General features: G+C 38.4%; 1 protein-coding gene across 10 annotated transcripts in view; it reads left to right on the top strand.

The window, feature by feature from the left end:
- Positions 1 to 19354, top strand: part of RBMS3 (RNA binding motif single stranded interacting protein 3) — a 705499-nt gene that overhangs the window by 675216 nt on the left and 10929 nt on the right. For 6 of the 10 annotated variants that reach the window (XM_068558019.1, XM_068558022.1, XM_068558021.1 and 3 more), the window contains 2 exons: positions 7328 to 7408; positions 10164 to 10291. In XM_068558019.1, the coding sequence (XP_068414120.1) occupies positions 7328 to 7408; positions 10164 to 10291 (209 nt within the window). Of the gene's footprint in view, positions 1 to 7327; positions 7409 to 10163; positions 10296 to 19354 lie in introns of those variants that run through there. The other 4 variants (XM_068558024.1, XM_068558020.1, XM_068558023.1 and 1 more) reach the window with 1 other exon arrangement.

The raw sequence follows: 19354 nt of genomic DNA, 5'->3' as shown, positions 1-19354 counted from the left end.
CAGATAATAAAGGAGAAAGGAACTATCCAGGACATCCAATGGGTTGGTAATGAAATCTGTTTTTTCTGGGCTCTATCAGGTCCTATTGCCTAACCCATGCTTTAAGACTATAGTTTATGCTTACTTAGTATTTGGCACATACTAGGGGCTCAATACAATTTTACTGAATGTTGCTAATTATTGGAATTTTACAATAGAGCACCTTCACCTCTCAGTTTCCTTAATTTCTCACTTCTGGTGATCTTTTCTCTTTATGGCTTCCATTTCTTTTTCTTGTCTTAGTGCACTGCCTAGAATCTCTAAACAATGTTAGAAGAGATGATACTGAACATCTTTATCTTATTCCAAAATCCAAATAGAAAGCATTCAGTGTGTCACCATTAACTGTGAGGTTAGCTGTAAATTTTTTGTTTACAGACTTATATTCCTAGTTTCCATCTACTCCTAGTGTGCCAAGACATTTCCTCATATGCAGACGTTAGATTTTATAAAATATATTTTAAGTGATTACAATGATCATATAATTTTCTTTATTCTGTCAATATGGTGAATTATGTTGATTGACTTTCAAATGTTAAACCTACCTTGCAATCCTGAAATAAATTCCACTTGAACATTATATATATTATATATATATATATCTCACTGAGTTGATAAATTTTACTTAGGAAGTTTTTATAAATATTCATGAGAGACATTGGGCTGTAGTTTTTATGGTTTTTTCTTCTCGTAATGTCCCTTTCAAATTTTGATATAAAGAATATGCTACTTCATAAAATGAGTTGAAAGTGTTCCTTCTTTAGTACTCTCTGGAAGAATTTATACAAGATTGCTATTATTTACTCCTTAAATGTTTGGAAAATTCACCAGAGAAGCCAGTTGAAGCTGAAGATTTTATTTTGGGAAGGTTTTGGATTCTGAATTTATTTCTTTTTTTTAGTAAATGTAGACTATGCAGATTTTTTATTTCTTTTTGCATCCATTTTACTAAATTGTGCTGTTCAGCAAATTTGTGTATTTTATCTAAGTTGTCAAATGTATTGACATAAGTTTACTCATAATATTCTTTTACTATCTTTTCTACTTACCTCCCCTCTCTACTAAGCCCAAGGAGTCTTTCATTCCTGCTGCTCCACTGTGAATATGCTTTCATAATTGCCTCCATTCTAGTTCCCAGTTTTATCTGACTTACTTTTCTTTATCTCCTGAGTCGTCTTTGTGGTTCACGGAATCTCTCTTATCTCTCTCTATATTTCATGTTACCCATCACAGAAAAATTGAGGAGAGGGGAGGAAGGAATTCATGATATCTATATGGAGTTGTTTCAAGTTCAAATTTTAAGACATAGTGTCTTAATAAGCTAAATTTCCATAGTATTATCTTTTTTTTTATTGCTACCACGTGATCTGTGCACATGCTCAAACTTAATGGGCTTTGTTTTTTTCCCATACATTCGTGAAAATTGCTTTTTCTGCACAGTTGAAGGCCTCCATAGACTGTGATCCCGTGGGAATGACTACTTCTCCCTGTATTGCAGTGGGTGAGGTTTTGTAAATTTCCAATCTAAGAACAACCTCCAAGATTCTTCTTTGTTCCTCTCTTTGCTGTATGGCAGCAACAAATAGGCCTCACCCCAGAATACAATGGCGACAATCTGTATTTTTTGTTTAATAGTTTAATGCACACCTCTCTGGGCTATGTTTAGCACTATTCTGGTGAACTGTATAGGATAACATAGGCTACATACTCCTAAAAATTCTGGGCTCCCCTTTCTATCAAGCCTACTAACTGGTCTTCTTCCCTCTTCAGGTGCTTTTACTTCTAGTAGGTGAAGTTTATGCTGCTATCTGTATTCACATCTACCTACACTTTAGGGATAATTATTTCATCACTCATAGATGTCTACTGTGTTATTTCTGCATTAGTACCTTAAAAAGTAAATAGGCTATAAATTAACACTAACATAAAACATTATGAAAGCCTACACTATTACTATTATGGGGGTATCCACTTTACTCTCCAACATTTCATTGGCAGGAGCGGAAGAATATAGGAAGAACTGAGCAGTAGAGTTCCAAGTAGAAGTCCAGCCCTAGTGCCCCAGTGGGGGCACTCTTTCCTTTCAAGGAGACCCTCTTCAGCTCTATTCTTCGCTATGGATGGTCTCTCATCCACTGAGCGACATGGAGACTTAGAAGGCATTCTTAGAATTATACTCCAGGCAGCTGTTACTACTTAGCCAATGTAAACATGTGAAATGATACTAATTTGCCACCCCAAGTACACCAACCTCTCCCTAGCTCTGAGATGACAGAATTTTGCAAATCCAAGAAATATAATCCTCAAAACCCCAGAATACCTCTACCTAAGGTAACTCTGTGGCCTCCCCCTGAGCCGCTCACCAGATACTGATGAATCATAATTCAGGTTGTTCCCTATACCCACAAGCTTCCTTTATGAAAGGTAACTTTGTATTAGATGGAACTCACAGTAATTCACACTGCATGCTATTAGCAGCATCCAACACAATTTCTGCTTTCTCTGCTCAACTTCCTTTCCTGTATCCTTCTCAGTGACTTTCTGGGTTTGATAGGACCTGGACAACTACTCTTGCTGAGATTTGTTAAGCCGATTTTTGAATGTTATAGCAAGGACTAGACGCACCAATTTAAAACCTACATAGTATAACAATAACTCCAAATGAGCAAGTTTGATCAATTATTTTATTTTATGAAATTCCAAAGATTGAAATGTGGGGATTTCCTTGCCACTCCTTTGCTCTACAGATAAATAAAAGGAAAAGTTTGCTCAAGGGAAATATATAAAATGTTTTTTATTTGTTTTGCTTTGGTGGGGGAAGAGAAAGTAAATCAGGAACTAAAAATTTGGAGTTTTCACTTTCTGTTTCTTCAGAAATAATCAATGAGTCCACAGTAACAGAAACAGTTTGTTCTAAATTAAATAGACAAAAACAGAATTCCTCTCCAACTTCACCATTTTTTTTCTCTCTTCATGTAACTGTCTTGGTGATGCAGTGTCTAGACTTCTTGGAAGAAGTGATGGAGTCTGGAATTTATTCTGTGGGTTTGAAAATGGCTATTTGCATCTCCTACGTACTTCTATGTGAAAATCCAGTGCTTTCAGAATATGTAAAAATCATTGAACTGTTTACCAAAAAAGAAAACTTATCCATGAATGTCAAAACTTTAAGCTGCCACCAACGGGGAAATATTATACGGATTTATCCATTTTATCTACATCATCTCATTGTAATATGGGTCCCATCAGCCGTTATATCCCCCCAAAATGCAAAATAATGTGTACTCATGAAAGAATTAAGGAAGACATTTTCTAGCTTTTGAGAAAAACCAGTAAAATAAATTAGCTTAAAGGATAGACATCCATTCTTATTTTGGTTTTAATAAGTAATTCACAGAAATTCATCAAGTCAAAGGGCAGATTTTTTTTATATCACAGGTCCTTCTTTAGGTTTTTGTCATTTATTAGCTGAATGAAAAGAAAGCAATCTTAGGCACTGAGATCTAAACCATGTTTGTACAGCCTGCATTATTAAGTCTGACTGTAGTTTATCTTTGCTCTTAAGGAAATCATACTGTATGCTTAAAGAAAGTTCAGAGTTATTTGTCACCAATTACCTAAAGCTGAGAGTTGATCTTACACATAGCTGCAGCCATTTCCTGTAAGTTCTTGTGCCTTATTTTACAAGGCTGTCACTTCTTGAGGCTTTACCCTAGAAAATATATGTCTACCACAGAAAAGTTTCATTGCGAACGTTTATCGAGAGAGAATAGCCTTACGGGGTATAAAACTCCATAACATTGACTTGTTTAAAATAAGCCTATCCCTAATTTTAAAACAATGTTCTCCAGCTCTATTAGATTTTCTGTGACACCAAAAAAAGAAAAAAAGAAGAGCAGCCAGAAGGGCGTTTTTTTTTTTTAATTAAAAAATACACATACACAACGCATTGAACTGAGCTGATCTCATTTATACTATAAAATCTCTATTAGTTCTGAAGAGTAGCATAAAATTAAATTATAAAATAAGTTAAGCACAAGGGTAGCCTTTCTAGAAGAAAATTAGGTATTCTGAGTATATAGTGAAAATTTAAAAATCTATGGAAATGAAATGACAATAAAATGTTAAAGCCAAGGCAGCATTATCCTATATTTCTTAATTGCAACTCCAATTATTAAAGTCTATTATTTTTTTTAAAGTTGATATTATTTTGCATGGTAATGATCATAGAAACTCTTAGGACCTTAGTTATTTTATTTCAAGAGTACTGAAGTAGACTGAAAAGTGGGCTGAATCTTGTGTCAACAGAACTGGAGTTATTCCAGTGTATCTCAGTTTCTCAGTCTGTAAAATGGGTGAGCCATCCTGCCTAACTCACAGCATTGTTCTAAAGAGATAAAACTCTGAATTTATGCTATAAGCAGTTCAGTGTGGGCCACCTTCACAACTTCATTGAATGCCACAGAAGGTATGAAGATTTACTGATTTTACTGAACAGAACACAGATGGGGTTTTGAATAACTCAGAGTCATTTCAAGAAGCTTAGCTAAGAATGACACAAAATGCTTTTCATTAACTACACTGCTTGAGAACTCTAGTTTGGCAAGGGAGGTCTAAAACTGAGGTGGATTCTCATGAGAAGTCGTGAACCGTGCTACGTGTGGCCCCAGCCCACATCCCTAAATCTAGTTCACAGAAAGGTCTCCTTAGCGATGCAGACCGTGGAGCAGGGGTGGGTCGAGCCATGTCCAGTGACATTGTCTTATGTCGAGGACACGCACACTCACTGATGACAATTGCAAAGTTTGGAATTACTAACTCAGGAATAGAAAATACTCAGATCAGTGAGGGAGCATCCTTTTACTGGTGTATTTATTATACATCTTGAAAAGCCATGACCAAAGGGGAGAACGTGAGCCACCAGAGCATTAACTCTGTTGGTGAAAACACATTCCCACTTGCTACAGATCTACTAGGATTTTTGATATTCAATTAAAGAAACCTTTTTCAAAGTATATTCTTGAGAGTACTAGTTTTAAGCAAAATCAGTAGGTGCTACCAGAAACAGTTTTAGAAACACTGATTTAAAATCTCCTTTAAATAGGCTTCTGTAAAACCTGACTTCTCAGAGTTTTAAAATTCTATCTCTATAGCAAAGAGGATACATTGTGCAGCATTGCTCTGGAACACAGAAAGCTTTTTTTCTCAGTTGAGCTAACATTCTAAAAAAAAATACATTGTAGGTAATACTAAATTAAGGGGTGTTTAAAACCTATATGACATAAGCAAACCACCTATCTGAAATGGCCAAGAAATGGTTATCTCCAACATACTTTCTAGAGCAATTTTGTTGGCAAAGCAGACACCTGCCATGGGTACTAGATATGAAATAATATTTGCTGAAATGTGACTCCAGAGTTCTGTACTTATTTGAAAAATTGATAGCAGTCAGATACCTGAATAATCATTGTCTGCTTAAGGACACAGAATAATGACGAGCAGAGGGGGCTAAAGTATTTGTTTAAAGGTTATACAAACACTTTATAGGGGTGGGGAAATTGATATCTATAGAGAACTCAGAATTATTGACAGCTAAGAGGCATACAAGATTTGTAATTGGAAATGGAAGGCTTTCTTCTTGTGTCCTTTTATTCAGCCATTGAATAATTATTTACTAGGTACCAGGCATTGGGTGGAGTGTTGGAAGATGCAGAGACATGTAACACTTGGTCCATGCCTTTAGAGAGATGAGAGTCTGGACAATTTTAATAGAAGAGTGATGAACACTCTGGGAACACAGAGGATGGGGCACAGAAACCTCTGCTAATTTTCAACTATGAAGCTAAGTTAGTAATATCCCCAATCCCTGCAAACAACTGCCCTTGGTACACATTACAAGGTTGTTTTTGTACACATAGGAATTGCACACAGTTGTTATCAGCAGTAACACGTGGATTACAGGCAGCAGTTTTGTTTGTTTGATTTAGTGTTGTTTCACTAAGGCTGTCTCTGTTTTTAGCAAATAGATGTAGTAAGACAGTGCTTAGTTTAGGATGGAGAAGCACTTATCCCAGAGTTGCTTTATTGCTATATTTCTCTATGAATAGTAAACAACAACAACAACATCTGATGAATCAATCTCCATTCAGATATTTCCCTTGATTCAGAATTATCATGCCTCTTGGATACTGAAAATACCGATCAATGCACAACATTGTAATTTAGGTTTTGTACATTTATGCATGGCCTTAATACATGAACTCAGCAAATTTAGAAGAACAAAGAATCATGGGCTTGTAGTTTTCCATAAAAAGTGTTCCTCTAAAGCTTTGTGTATTGAGAAACCTTGTTTTCATTAGATGGTTCTGGTTCTGGAATTTTGTGATGTTCAAGTTTAGAAACTCAGAAATACAGTTGATTTCATAGAAGATTCCATTCTCAAAGAGTAGGACTTTGACTTTTCAGGGGGTATGTGTATTAGAAATAGGAATATGGGTCATGCTTTTTGCTTATGGAGGTGGGCATATAATTTTACTGGGGCTTCCGTTTTTCGTTGCCAAAATACATGTTATCTCCAACACATATTTTACTGACTACTACAATGTAGTGAAGAATGATTGGACTGTTGTATTGTTCATCTGGATGAAGAAAATTTGGAGAATTAAAGGAGTGGAAAAGGAAATACAGTGAAATGAACATGGAATGGGGGGAAGGAAGAAAAGCAACTTCAACATTATCTGGAACACTCTATTTCCTTTATATATAAAAAAGCGATCAAATGACAAAAATGATGACATTTACCAATTCTGATTGTTGCTAGATAAGTATTTCGTACATTATTCCTCTCTTTTACTTTAGTTAGAAAAGAAAGTATTATTCACAATATAATGATTCATTCATTCAACAAATAATCTGTTGAGAGCCTACTATGTGCTAGCAATAAAATGGAGAAAAAAACAGATGTCATCCCTGCCCTCTTGGCATTTGTGTTTTAGATGTGAAAGTGAAATGTTTGGGAGCTGATATAGAATATTCAAAAGGACAAAGTGAGGGGTTGGGGTGAATGAACTTTTACTGACATCGGGGAGGTGGGCTGCTGTTGGTACTGAATCAGTAAGCGATGACTATTCTATGTTGATAGGAACTGCATTATTTTTGGTCAAAATAAAGTTTAAGTTTCATCATGCATTGGTGGGGGGCCACACATCGAAAACAGTCTTATGTGATATCACTTTTCTCACTGGTTGCACGCCCAAGTTCACCTGCATTTTTCTTTGATTCCCTCTAGTATATGACTGCCGCCGCTCCTATGCAAGGGACCTACATTCCCCAGTACACGCCTGTGCCTCCGACAGCTGTTTCCATTGAAGTAAGTCTGTCTCTTCTTACAGAACAAGGTTAGGGCAGATAAATCTCAGCCACATGCACTGGGGTCCACCATAACCCCCAAAATCCTTACTTGTGATTTTTATGCTGCTTGAAAATTTGAAGTTGCACACTCACTCTGTGAACATATGTACTTTACTTGAACATACCTATGTTTTGCTTTGCATATGACATAAGCAAAATTTGGTACCCAGGTCTGAGAGGAGTGCCGTTTTTATGTTTAGGGAAAAGATCAGAGATCAAATAACTACCTTATCAAATGTTAGCCACAAACACTCAGAAAGAGGAAGGCAAACATGTGCAGCTATTTGAATGAGCTAGTTCTCTGATGCCTTGTTTCTCCAGTAGTGGTCCCTAGACCAGCATTATCAGCATCACCTGAGAGCCTGTTAGCAATGCAGACTTTCAGACCCCACCGGGATCTACTGACTCAGAGTCTGCATTTTAACAAGATCCCTTAAGGATCAAGGTGCACATTAAAAGTTGAGAGGGACTGGATTAGAGAACTGGTTGTCAAACTTTTCTGCATATCAAAATTATTTCAAGAGCTTTAAAAAATAGTGATGCCTAGGTCCTATTGCCAGAGAGTCTGATGGGGTCTAGGGTGTGGACTGGACACCAGGATTTTTAAAAGATGCTAGGTGATTCTAATGTGTACCAAAGATGAAGAACCACTGCTCTCGCCAGTGAACCTTGACAGAACTGTGGCATCCTACAGACAAGAGAGAAAAACTTGTACCACTCATATTGCTATGGATACTGTGAAAGATAAAGTCATATTTTCCTTACTGGAAGCTTTGTCCCTTCCTTCTCTCTTTCCATTGGGCTGAATCCATTTCCTCTACACATTATTTTACTGGACAGAGCCAGCAAGATACATAGGAAAGGAGCAGGGCATAGGGCTATGTGGATGGTGGTAAGACACTTAGAGGTGTATACTTCTCTCTGGTTCTAACCGTTATCGTTTCTTGCCCCCCCCTTCCCTTTCTCCTGATGTGCATTTGCCATTATGGTCACAGTGCATTTCTTCCATTAGTTGGGACTCCTCTGGAGTTCACGCCATTGCCATTGCATGAGTTGGCCAACCAACTCATGTTGGTACCACTCATTGTCGGAGACCACCATGACTCTTCCAACCTCTGGAGCCACAGAGATTGGGTGAGATCTTTACAGACCAAATTAGATCTTTTGAAGTGTTTGTTTGTTTGCTTGTTTTTAGTGTGTGACAAATATTTGCTCGTACCAAGGTTTGGGAAGCACAGACATTTAAGAGGACAGTGTCCTGTCACTTAGGAAACCAAGGAGATCCAATTTTTAAATCTTTTATGTGTTCCAGACCTATGGTCCCCAAGGAATGTTTCAGTATTAAAGAGGTTTTAAGTGGCTTTTCAGAATTTCAAGAATATGTGATTAAAATGTATGTTCTTTGCTATATTTAGCTATCAAAACCCATCTAGGCCATAAGAAAATTATGAATCTAGACATTGTAGGTGACTTTAAGCATAAATCTCTGCCACATATCCGCATTTCTCTATCTCTGGACCAAATGTGTGTGCTTATCTACAGAATCTGAGCTATTTGAGGACTATAAAATAAGGAGACACATTTGACAGTGTTGCTTATTGGGAACAGTCTAATTATAGTTAAATCTGGGATTTAAAAAGAAATATTTCACTAAGAATTATATAAGTATACCCTGATATATTGCCTTGAATTTGTGCTTATAAAGGAAAGCACTGATTCATTTTCTATGTAAAAACACTCATTGAAAATTCACCAGTATCCACACAAATCAATGTGGGTGGGAGGTTCATCAAAATGCATAACACCAAATAGTATATTAGGAAAAAAAAAGATTGAATTCATAAAGGGAGAATTTTCAGATTCTGAGGAACAATTTCAGGGAGCTTTTGTTAGGGATAGGGAGTTGACCAAAAACCTATATCCCTGCAGAAGCCCAAGGCTATAATATAAGTATAACCAGGAGAATGTATTCAGATAGATTCCCTCCTTAGGACTACTAACTACCAAACCTCTCTCGGAACCAAACACATTCTGAATGATGACCAACTCAAGAAATCCATTCTCGTTGGCATCTGTGAGAAACAAAAGCCATTCAAATGGTAAGGGGAGGAGGGAATCAAAATTAAGGATGCTTGTTTCTTTCTTTTTCTGAAACTTCTAAATGAATTCCAGTTCACATCAAGGAAAATGAAAATAAATAAATAAAACAAATCAAATTGCTTAAGGGAGACCCTACTTAACAGTGTCCTTTTAAAAGAATTCCAAACGTGGAGTTAGATTTTTATGAAGGTCAAAGTCCATTATTTTGCCAGATCATAGAGACAGGGTAGACTACTTTATTCCCAGGAAAATGCTCAAATATACACGTTTTTATAGGAATTCTGCATGAATTTTTTGATTAAGGAATCATTATTTAGTGTGGCTCTATGCAACCATGATTTAAAAGTTCTAACTATGGGCAAAATGCTTTCCTCATCATTTGACTGCTACAGGGTCTTCTGATGGCAAGGCTTCTTGGTGACACATTGAGGTAAATTCCTCAGCCCTTATCCAAATGTGCTCTGTGTTTTTTCTTTGGGTTCTTACTGTGGCTTTATATAGCTGAGTGCAGCTCTACTCAAGCCATATAGAAGATGGGTATGCCCTACAGTCCATCTGCAAGAAGCCCTTTTGCTAAAGCCAATAAGACTTTTGTGTTCTTACTGCCTCCGTAGGGTGTTGTTGCTGATACCTCTCCCCAGACAGTGGCACCTTCATCCCAGGACACAAGTGGTCAGCAGCAGCAGATAGCAGTGGACACATCCAACGAGCATGCATCTGCATATTCTTACCAACAGTCTAAGTAAGTTCAAGCCATACTAAACTCTTTCCCTCCAGGTCAGCCATCTGGACATTACTCTCTTATGTGGCATCTGCTATCTTTTGCTGCAGTACAGACCGTCCCTAACTCAGTGACAAACATATATTTAGTTCATTATTCTGTGGGTTAGAATTTGGGCTGACCTCAGGTGAATGGTTCTTCTGATATTGACTGGACTTGCTTGAGCATCTGGGCATAGCTGCTGGGCATCTTCACAGTTCTGCTTCTGGGTGTTAGTTGTCTGATGGTTGAGTGGTGGACACCAATGAGCCATGTATTGCTGACCCTCTAGCAGGCTTATCCCCGTGGAAGTCTCAGAATTCAGAGAACAGCAAGAGAGGATGCCCAAATGACCAGCATTTTTTCAATTCTGTTTATGCCTCATTTGCTATTGTCCCATAGGTCAATCGCAAGTCATGTGACCAAGCCCAGAGTTAATGTAGGAATTCACTACCAAAAGGCTTGGATGCAGAGAGGGGCATCATAGACATTGTTACCAAAAAAAATTCTACCACACATATTTTTTGAAAAACTCCAATATTCACACTTGAAACTGGATAGTGTGCCTGCATTTTGGTCTCAGTGACTTCATTCTTAAATGAAGACAGTAACACTCCCCTGGCAAGGGTGCTTCAAACTCACCCAGTAAAACAGTTTATGAAAAAGAGTATTGTTAAATATAAAACAACATGGAGTACGGCCTTATTCAGGAATTAAGTGGCAAAGCAAAAATCAGGGAGTAAGAATTACTACTGAAAAATCCTTAAATCACTTAGAGAGCAAAGTTCAGTTAGCTTTGTGTTGAGTAATTATGGAGATTAAAATTTGAAAGGTTTTGATTGAAGCCAAAGGAATTAACAAAAGTTCAGTCTATATACAGATGTTTTGTCATGCTAACTATTTTACTTTATAGGTAACAGTCAAAGCCCTGGTGAATAGAAAATTCCCAAAAGACTCTTCCTGTCTGCAGAGTGCTGTTCCATTTCTTGATCATCAGTTTTCTTTCATCTCAATACACATTTAGAGATTTGTTTGTCGTTGAAAGATTAATAATGGTAATGCAGTCTTCAGTATGTGCTTTAACTTCTAAAGTCAGTCCTCCAAATTAAATATGCTAGAACATGACTTAACCTTACAAATACAAGGTATTATTATTACTATTATTATTATCATTACTACTACTACCACTATCATTATTACTATTACACAATAACTTTCAGGAAATATCTGTAGTGAATAAGGCATTTTTGGTTTTTGTTTGTAAGTTTTTTAATTTTTATTTTATATTGGAGTGTGGTTGATTAAAAATGTTGTGTTAGTTTCAGGTGTACAGCAAAATGATTCACTTATACATATACATGTATCTATTCTTTTTTCAAATTCTTTTCCATTTAGGTTATTATAGAATACTGAGCAGAGTTCCCTGGTGCTATACAGTAGGTCCTTGTTTGTTCCTATTTTAAATATAATAGTGTGTATATGTCAATCCCAAACCCCCAATTTAGCCCTGCCCCCCCCACTTTTCCCCTTTGGTAACCATAGGTTTGTTTTCTAAGTCTGTGAGTCTGTTTCTGTTTTGTAAATAAGTTCATTTGTATCATTTTTTTAGATTCCACATATAAGCCATATCATATGATATTTGTCTTTCTCTGTCTTACTTCACTTGGTATGATAATCTCTAGGTCCATCCATGTTGCTGCAACTGGTATTATTTCATTCTCTTTAATGGCTGAGTAATATTCTGTTGTATATATGTACATCATCTTCTTAAATCATTCATCTGTTTATGGACATTTAGGTTGCTTCCATGTCTTGGCTATTGGAAATAGTGCTGCAATGAACACTGGGGTGCATGTATCATTTCGAACCATATATCTCCAGATATATGCTCAGGACTGGGATTGCTGGATCATATGGTAGCACTATTAGTTGTTTAAGGAACCTCCATATTGCTTTCCATAGTGGCTTTAGCAATTTACATTCCCACCAACAGTGTAGGAGGGTTCCCTTTTTCTCCACACCCTCTCCAGCATTTATTGTTAGTAGACTTTTGATGATGGCCATTCTGACTGGTGTGAGGTGATATCTCATTGTAGTTTTGATTTGCATTTCTCTAATAATTAGTGATGTTGAGCATCTTTTATTCTTTGGAGAAACGTGTATTTAGGTCTTCTGCACATTTTTTGATTGGGTTTTCTTTTTATATTGAGTTGCATGAGCTGTTTTTATATTTTCTAGATAAATCCCTTATCAGTTGCATCATTTGCAAATATTTTCTCCCATTGTGTGGATTGTCTTTTCATTTTGTTTATGGTTTCCTTTGCTGTGCAGAAGCTTTTGAGTTTAATTGGGTCCCATTTGCTTACATTTGTTTTTATTTCCATTACTCTAGGAGACAGATCAAAAAAGATATTGCTGCAATTTATGTCAGAGAGTGTTCTTCCTATGTTTTCCTCTAAGAGTTTTATAGTATACAGTCTTATATTTGGGTCTTTAATCAATTTTGAATTTATTTTTGTATATGGTGTTAAAGAATGTTCTATTTTATTCTTTTACATGTAGCTCTCCAGTTTCCCCAGCACCAGTTACTGAAGAGACTGTCTTTTCTCCATTGTATAGTCTTGCCTCCTTTGTTGTAGATTGACCATAGCTGCCTGGGTTTCTATATTTCTCTTTTTGTGCCAGTACCCTACTGTTTTGATGACTTGTAGCTTTGTATTGATAGCATAGTCTGAAGCCAGGGAGGCTGATTCCTCCAGCTTCATTTTTCTTTCTCAAGATTGCTTTGGCTATTCAAAGTCTTTTGTGTCTCATACAAATTTTAAGATTTTTTTGTTCTACTTCTGTAAAAAAATGCCATTGGTAGTTTGATAAGGATTTCACTGAATCTGTAGATTGCCTTGGGTAGTATAGTCATTTTGACAATATTGATTCTTCCAGTCCAAGAACATGGTATATCTTTCCATCTGTTTGTGTCATCTTTGATCTCTCTCGGCAGCATCTTATAGTTTGAGTACAGGTCTTTTGACTCCTTAGTTAAGTTTATTCCTAGGTATTTTATTCTTTAGGGTGTCGTGGTAAATGGAATTGTTTCCTTAATTTCTCTTTCTGATCTTTTATTGTTAATGTATAGGAATGCAACAGATTTCTGTGTATTAATTTTGTAGCCTGCAACTTTACCAAATTCATTGATGAGCTCTAGAAGTTTCCTGTTAACATCGTTGGGATTTTCTATGTATTGGATCATGTCATCTGCAAACAGTGATAGTTTTACTACTTCTTTTCTAATTTAGATTCCTTTTATTTCTTTTACGTCTATGATTTCTGTGGCTAGAACTTGCAAAACTATGTTGAAAAAAAGTGGCAAGAGTGGACATTCTTGTCTTGTTCCTGATCTTAATGGTGAAAAGCTGCAAGCATTTCCTCTGAGTATGATGTTAGCTGTAGGTTTGTCATATATGGCATTTATTATGATGATGTATGTTCCCTCTAGCCCCACTTTCTGGAGAGTTTTTATCATAAATGTGTGTTGAATTTTGTCAAAAGTTTTTCTGCATCTATTGAGATGATCATATGGTTTTTACTCTCCAGTTTGTTAATGTGCTGTATCACATTGATTGATTTGCATATACTGAGGAATCCTTGCATCCCTAGGATAAATCCCACTTGATCATGGTGTATGATCCATTTAATGTGTTGTTGGATTCTGTTTTCTAGTATTTTGTTGAGGATTTTTGCATCTATGTTCATCAGTGATATTGGCCTGTAATTTTCTTTTTTTGTGATATTGTTTTTTGGTTTTGGTATCAGGGTGATGGTGGCCTTGTAGAATGAACTTGAGGGTGTTCCTTCCTCTGTAATTTTTGGAATAGTTTCAGAAGGATAGGCATTAAGTCTTCTATATATGTTTAATAGAATTCACTTGTGAAGCTGTCTCGTCCTGGGCTTTTGTTTGTTGGAAGATTTTTAATCACAGTTTCAATTTCAGTACTTGTAATTGACCTGTTCATATTTTCCATTTCTTCCTGATTCTAGCTTGGGAGATTTTACCTTTCTAAGAATTTGTCCATTTCTTCTAGGTCGTTCATTTTATTGGCATATAGTTGCTCATAGTTGTCTCTTATGATCCTTTGTATTTCTGTGGTGTCCACTTTAATTTCTCCCTTTTCATTTCTAATATTATTGATTTGAGCCCTCTTCTATTTTTTCTTAATGAGTCTGGCAAAAGGTTTTCAATTTTGTTTATCTTTTCAACGAACTAGCTTTAAGTTTCATTGATCTTTTCTATTGTTTTCTTCGTCTCTATTTCATTTATTTCTGCTCTGATCTTTATGATTTCTTTCCTTCTACTAACTTTGGGTTTCATTTGTTCTTTTACTCTAGTTGCTTTAGGTGTAAGGTTAGGTTGTTTATTTGAGATATTTCTTGTTTCTTGAGGTAAGATTGTATTGCTATAAACATCCCTCTTAGAACTGCTTTTGCTCTGTCCCATAGTTTTTGGATCAACATGTTTTCATTGTCATTTGTCTCTAGGTATTTTTTGATTGCCTCTTTGATTTCTTCAGTGATCCATTGGTTGTTTAGTAGCATATTGTTTAGCCTCTACATGTTTGTGCTTTTTTACAGTTTTGACTGTAATTTATTTATAATCTCATAGTGTTGTGGTTGGAAAAGATGCCTGATATGATTTCAATTTTCTTAAATTTACCGAGGTTTGATCTGTGGCCCAAGATGTGATCTATCCTGGAGAATGTTCTATGTGGAGTTGAGAAGAAAGTGTATTCTGCTTCTTTTGGATGGAATGCCTTATAAATATCAATTTAGTCCATCTGGTCTAATGTGTCATTTAAGGCTTGTGTTTCCTTATTGATTTTCTGTCTGTATGATGTGTCCATTGGTGTAAGTGGGGTGTTAAAATCCCCCACTATTATTGTGTTACTGTTGACTTCCCCTTTTATGGCTGTTAGCATTTGCCTTATACATGAGGTGCTCCTATGTTGGGTGCATATATATTTATAATTGTTATATCTTCTTCTTGGATTGATCCCTTGATCATTATGTAGTGTCCTTCTTTGTCTCTTGTAACAGTCTTTGTATTAAAGTCTATTTTTTCTGATATGAGTATTTCTACTCCAGGTTTCTTTTGATTTCCATTTGCATGGAATATCTTTTTCCATCCCCTCACTTTCAGTCTGTATGTGTCCCTAGTCCAAAGTGGGTCTCCTGTAGACAGCATATATATGTGTCTTGTTTCTGTATTCATTCAGCCAGTCTATGTCTTTTGTTTGGAGCATTTAATCCATTTACATTTAAGGTAATTATCAGTATTTATAGCCCTATTGCCATTGTCCTAATAGTTTTGGATCTGTTTTTGTCAGTCTTCTTCCCTTCCTCTTTTGTTCTCTTGTGATTTGATGACTCTAGTGTTGTGTTTGGGGTACTTTTTCTTTTGTGTGTGTGTATCTGTTGTAGTTTTTTGGTTTGCAGCTCCCATGAGGTTTTGATATAGGAGTCTATATATAAACAAGATTATTTTAAGTTGCTGGTCTTTTCATTTCAAATGCAATTCCCATTTCCTACATTTATACTCTTCTCACGGTTGCTGGTTTTGATATCATATTTGTTTGTGGCTGATTTCCTACTGTTACTTTACGTTTGCCTTTACCAGTGAGCTTTCCCATTTGTGATTTTCTTGTTTCTAGCTGTGACCTCTTTTTTTTCTCCCATGTAGAGAAGTTCCTTTAGCATTTGTTGTAAGGCTGGTTTGGTGGCACTGAATTCTTTTAGCTTTTGCTTGTCTGTAATGCTTTGGATTTCTCCATTGATTCTGAACAAGAGCCTTGCTGGGTAGAATATTCGTGGTTGTAGGTATTTCCCTTTCATAATTGTAAATATATAATGCCACTCCCTTTTGGCCTGCAGAGTTTCTGATGAAAAATCAGCTGATAGCCTTATGAGGATTCCCTTTTATGTTATTTGTTGTTTTCCCTTGTTGCTTTTAAAATTTTTTCTTTGTATTTAATTTTTGTTAGTTTGATTGATTACTATGTGTCTCAGTGTGTTCCACCTTGGGTTTATCCTGTATCAGACTCTGCACTTCCTGGACTTGGTTGACTGTTTCCTTTCCTGTGTTGGGGAAATTTTCGGCTATAGTATCTTCAAATATTTTCTCAGGCCCTTTCCCTTTTTCTTCTTCTGTGAATGTTGGTGCATTTAACATTGTCCCAGAGGTCTCTCTCTGAGACTTTCAGCATTGCTTTTCATTCTTTTTTCTTTTTTTAAATAAATAAATTTATTTATTTATTTATTTTTGGCTGCATTGGGTCTTCGTTGCTCTGCGCGGGCTTTCTCTAGTTGCGGAGAGTGGGGGCTACTGTTCGTTGCAGTGCATGGGCTTCTCATTGTGGTGCCTTCTCTTGTTGCAGAGCATGGGCTCTAGGCATGCAGGCTCAGTAGTTGTGGCTCACAGGCTCTAGAGCACAGGCTCAGTAGTTTGTGGTGCACGGGCTTAGTTGCTCTGTGGCATGTGGGATCTTCCCAGACCAGGGCTCGAACCCATGTTCCCTGAATTGACAGGCGGATTCTTAACCACTACACCATGAGGGAAGTCCCCCTTTTTTTTTTTTCTTTATTCTGTTCTGTGACATTGATTTCCACCACTCTGTCTTCCAGTTCACTCATCTGTTCTTCTGCCTCAGTTATTCTGCTATTGATTCCTTCTAGCGTATTTTTCATTTCAGTTATTATGTTGTTCATCTCTGTTTTTTTCTTTGTTCTTTAAATCTTCTATCTCTGTTGAAAATTTTTTGTATCTTCTTGGTCTATACCTCCATTCTTCTTCTGAGGTTTTGGATCATTTACTATCATTACTCTGAATACTTTTTTCAGGGAGATTGCCTATCTATCTCCTCTTCATTCAGTTGTTCTTGTGGGTTCTTCTCTTGTTCCTTTGTTTGCAACATATTTCTCTGTCGTCTCATTTGTCTAACTGTTTGTGTATGTGGTCTCCTTCCCACAGGCTGCAGGATCACAGTTCCTCTTGCTTCTGGTGTCTGCCCCCCTGGTGGGTGAAGTTGGTCCAGGGGCTTGTGTAGGCATCCTGGTGGGAGGGGACTGCTGCCTGCCCTCAGGTGGGTAGAGCTGGCACTTGTCCCTCTGCTGGGCAGAGCCGTGTCAAGGGCTGTGTTTTGAGGTGGCTGTGAGCTCAGTATGTCTTTAGTCAGCCTGTCTTCTGATGGGTGGGGCTATGTTCCTATCTTGTTGGTTGTTTGGCCTGAGGATTTACAGCACTGGAGCCTGCAGGCTATTGGGTGAAGCCAGGTCTTTGTGGCATAATGGGGACTTCCCAGAGAGCTCACGCTGATCAGTATTACCTGGGACCTCTGCTACTGGTGCTCCCACAGTGAGCTACAGCTGACCTGGCCTCCCCAGAAGACCCTCCAAGACCCCTAGGTAGGTCTATCCCAGGTTCCAATGGAGCTACTGCTTTGTACTGGGTCCCAGTGCATGTGGGATCTTGTATGCCTTCCAGGAGTGGAATTTCTGTTTCCCCCAGCCTTGCAGAACTCCTGCGCTCAAGCCCCGCTGGGTGCCAAGGCTAAATGCTCTGGGGGTTCTTCCTCCAGACACCAGACGCTCAGACTGTCTTGGAGGGCTATTTTTATGTGGGAATGTCCCTGCGTAGCCTGCATTGGTTTAATATTTTTTGGTGCAAGAGCTGTTTTTATTATAGATGTCTGCCACCTCTTTTCTCAGTGTATGCTGGTAGTTATCCCCTTGATATAGGAGATGTGATTGGTGTTGTGGTGACCAGAGCCTGCCCTGCATATTTAGTGGGGACTCCCCTTTGCTCTGTGGTTGTCACTGCCCTGTTTGGATCACGGTCTGCTCCCTAGTTGTTGGAATAGAGGCCCCAGATCTGTTTCTTAGCTGTGTTTCTGATCTGTGGTGTGAGGTAGGCAGGATTGGAGCATTCCCACTGGGAGAGAAGCCACTGAGTATTCCTCCTCTGGAACTGTTCACCTGTGAGTGTGCTCTGTTTTGTCACCTCTCACCCGTTGTGGGAGCACTCAGATTACACTGTTATTGGCACTGCTGTCAGCTCCACCTTAACCTTAGGTATGCCAGCAGTTGGCCCTGGTGTCTCTCAGGCATTGTTTTCACCAAGCCACCAGCACAGATCCACTGAAGTCAGGTCCCAAGATTGCAGTAATCATGGATCTGGACATGCTATGGGCACTATGGAAGCATCTCAGACTCTGGCCTTGCCCAACCCCCGCATGTACCTGCCCACAAAGTCCACAGCTGCTAAAGCTTGACCCATCTTGGCTGTGGGAGCACTCATTGTCGGATCAGATGTTCTGCAGGTTCTGAGTTTACAAAGCCAGTCGCAGGGTGTAAATCCACAGTTGTTTGTGCAGCTGTGAGGAGAGATTTCAGCTCTTCTCCCATCTCTCATGGCCCCTGGGGCTCAACTATGGTTTCAGCCCCACCTCTGTGTGTCGGCCACCCACAGGCATCTGCTCCTGAAGCTGCCCCGGAGCACACAAACCTACCCTGGCAGGAGGGGGTGGAGTAGGCGGCAGCCAGGAGCGTGAGAGCCTGACCCAGCGGGAGCCCTTCCTAGTGCCTGGGGGGGGGGCAGGGGCTGGTGCATGGGGAGAGAGTCTGCATAGGTGGCCTGCCCTTTGCACATCACTCAACAATGGCACTTCGCTTCTGTGGCGATCTGGGCTTGCTCCACGAGCATTCTCCATTGTGGAGCTCCTCACTCCCATCCCCTCAGACTGTCTTCTCACAGCCAACAGCAGTCCTTTCCACAGGTCTGCTCTCCAAACCCAACATTCCAGCACCCTGCCCCTGTATGCACCAGTGGACACACCTCTCAGGCTTGGGCATGCAGGGCTGTGGCATGGACCATCCGTGTAGGTCTCACTCTGTCCAGCCTGCCACAGACCAGTTGCTGCACTCTCTTTCGAGCCCCCAAAGCTCCCCTCTGTCCCAGCTGATCTCCCCACCAGTAAGGGGGCTTCCCTGGACGTGGGA

The sequence above is a fragment of the Eschrichtius robustus genome, chromosome 12 (assembly GCF_028021215.1).
Source record: "Eschrichtius robustus isolate mEscRob2 chromosome 12, mEscRob2.pri, whole genome shotgun sequence".
Lineage (NCBI taxonomy): Eukaryota > Metazoa > Chordata > Mammalia > Artiodactyla > Eschrichtiidae > Eschrichtius > Eschrichtius robustus.
The sequence above is the reverse complement of the archived record's forward strand: the minus strand, read 5'-3'. Positions and strand labels throughout refer to the sequence as shown.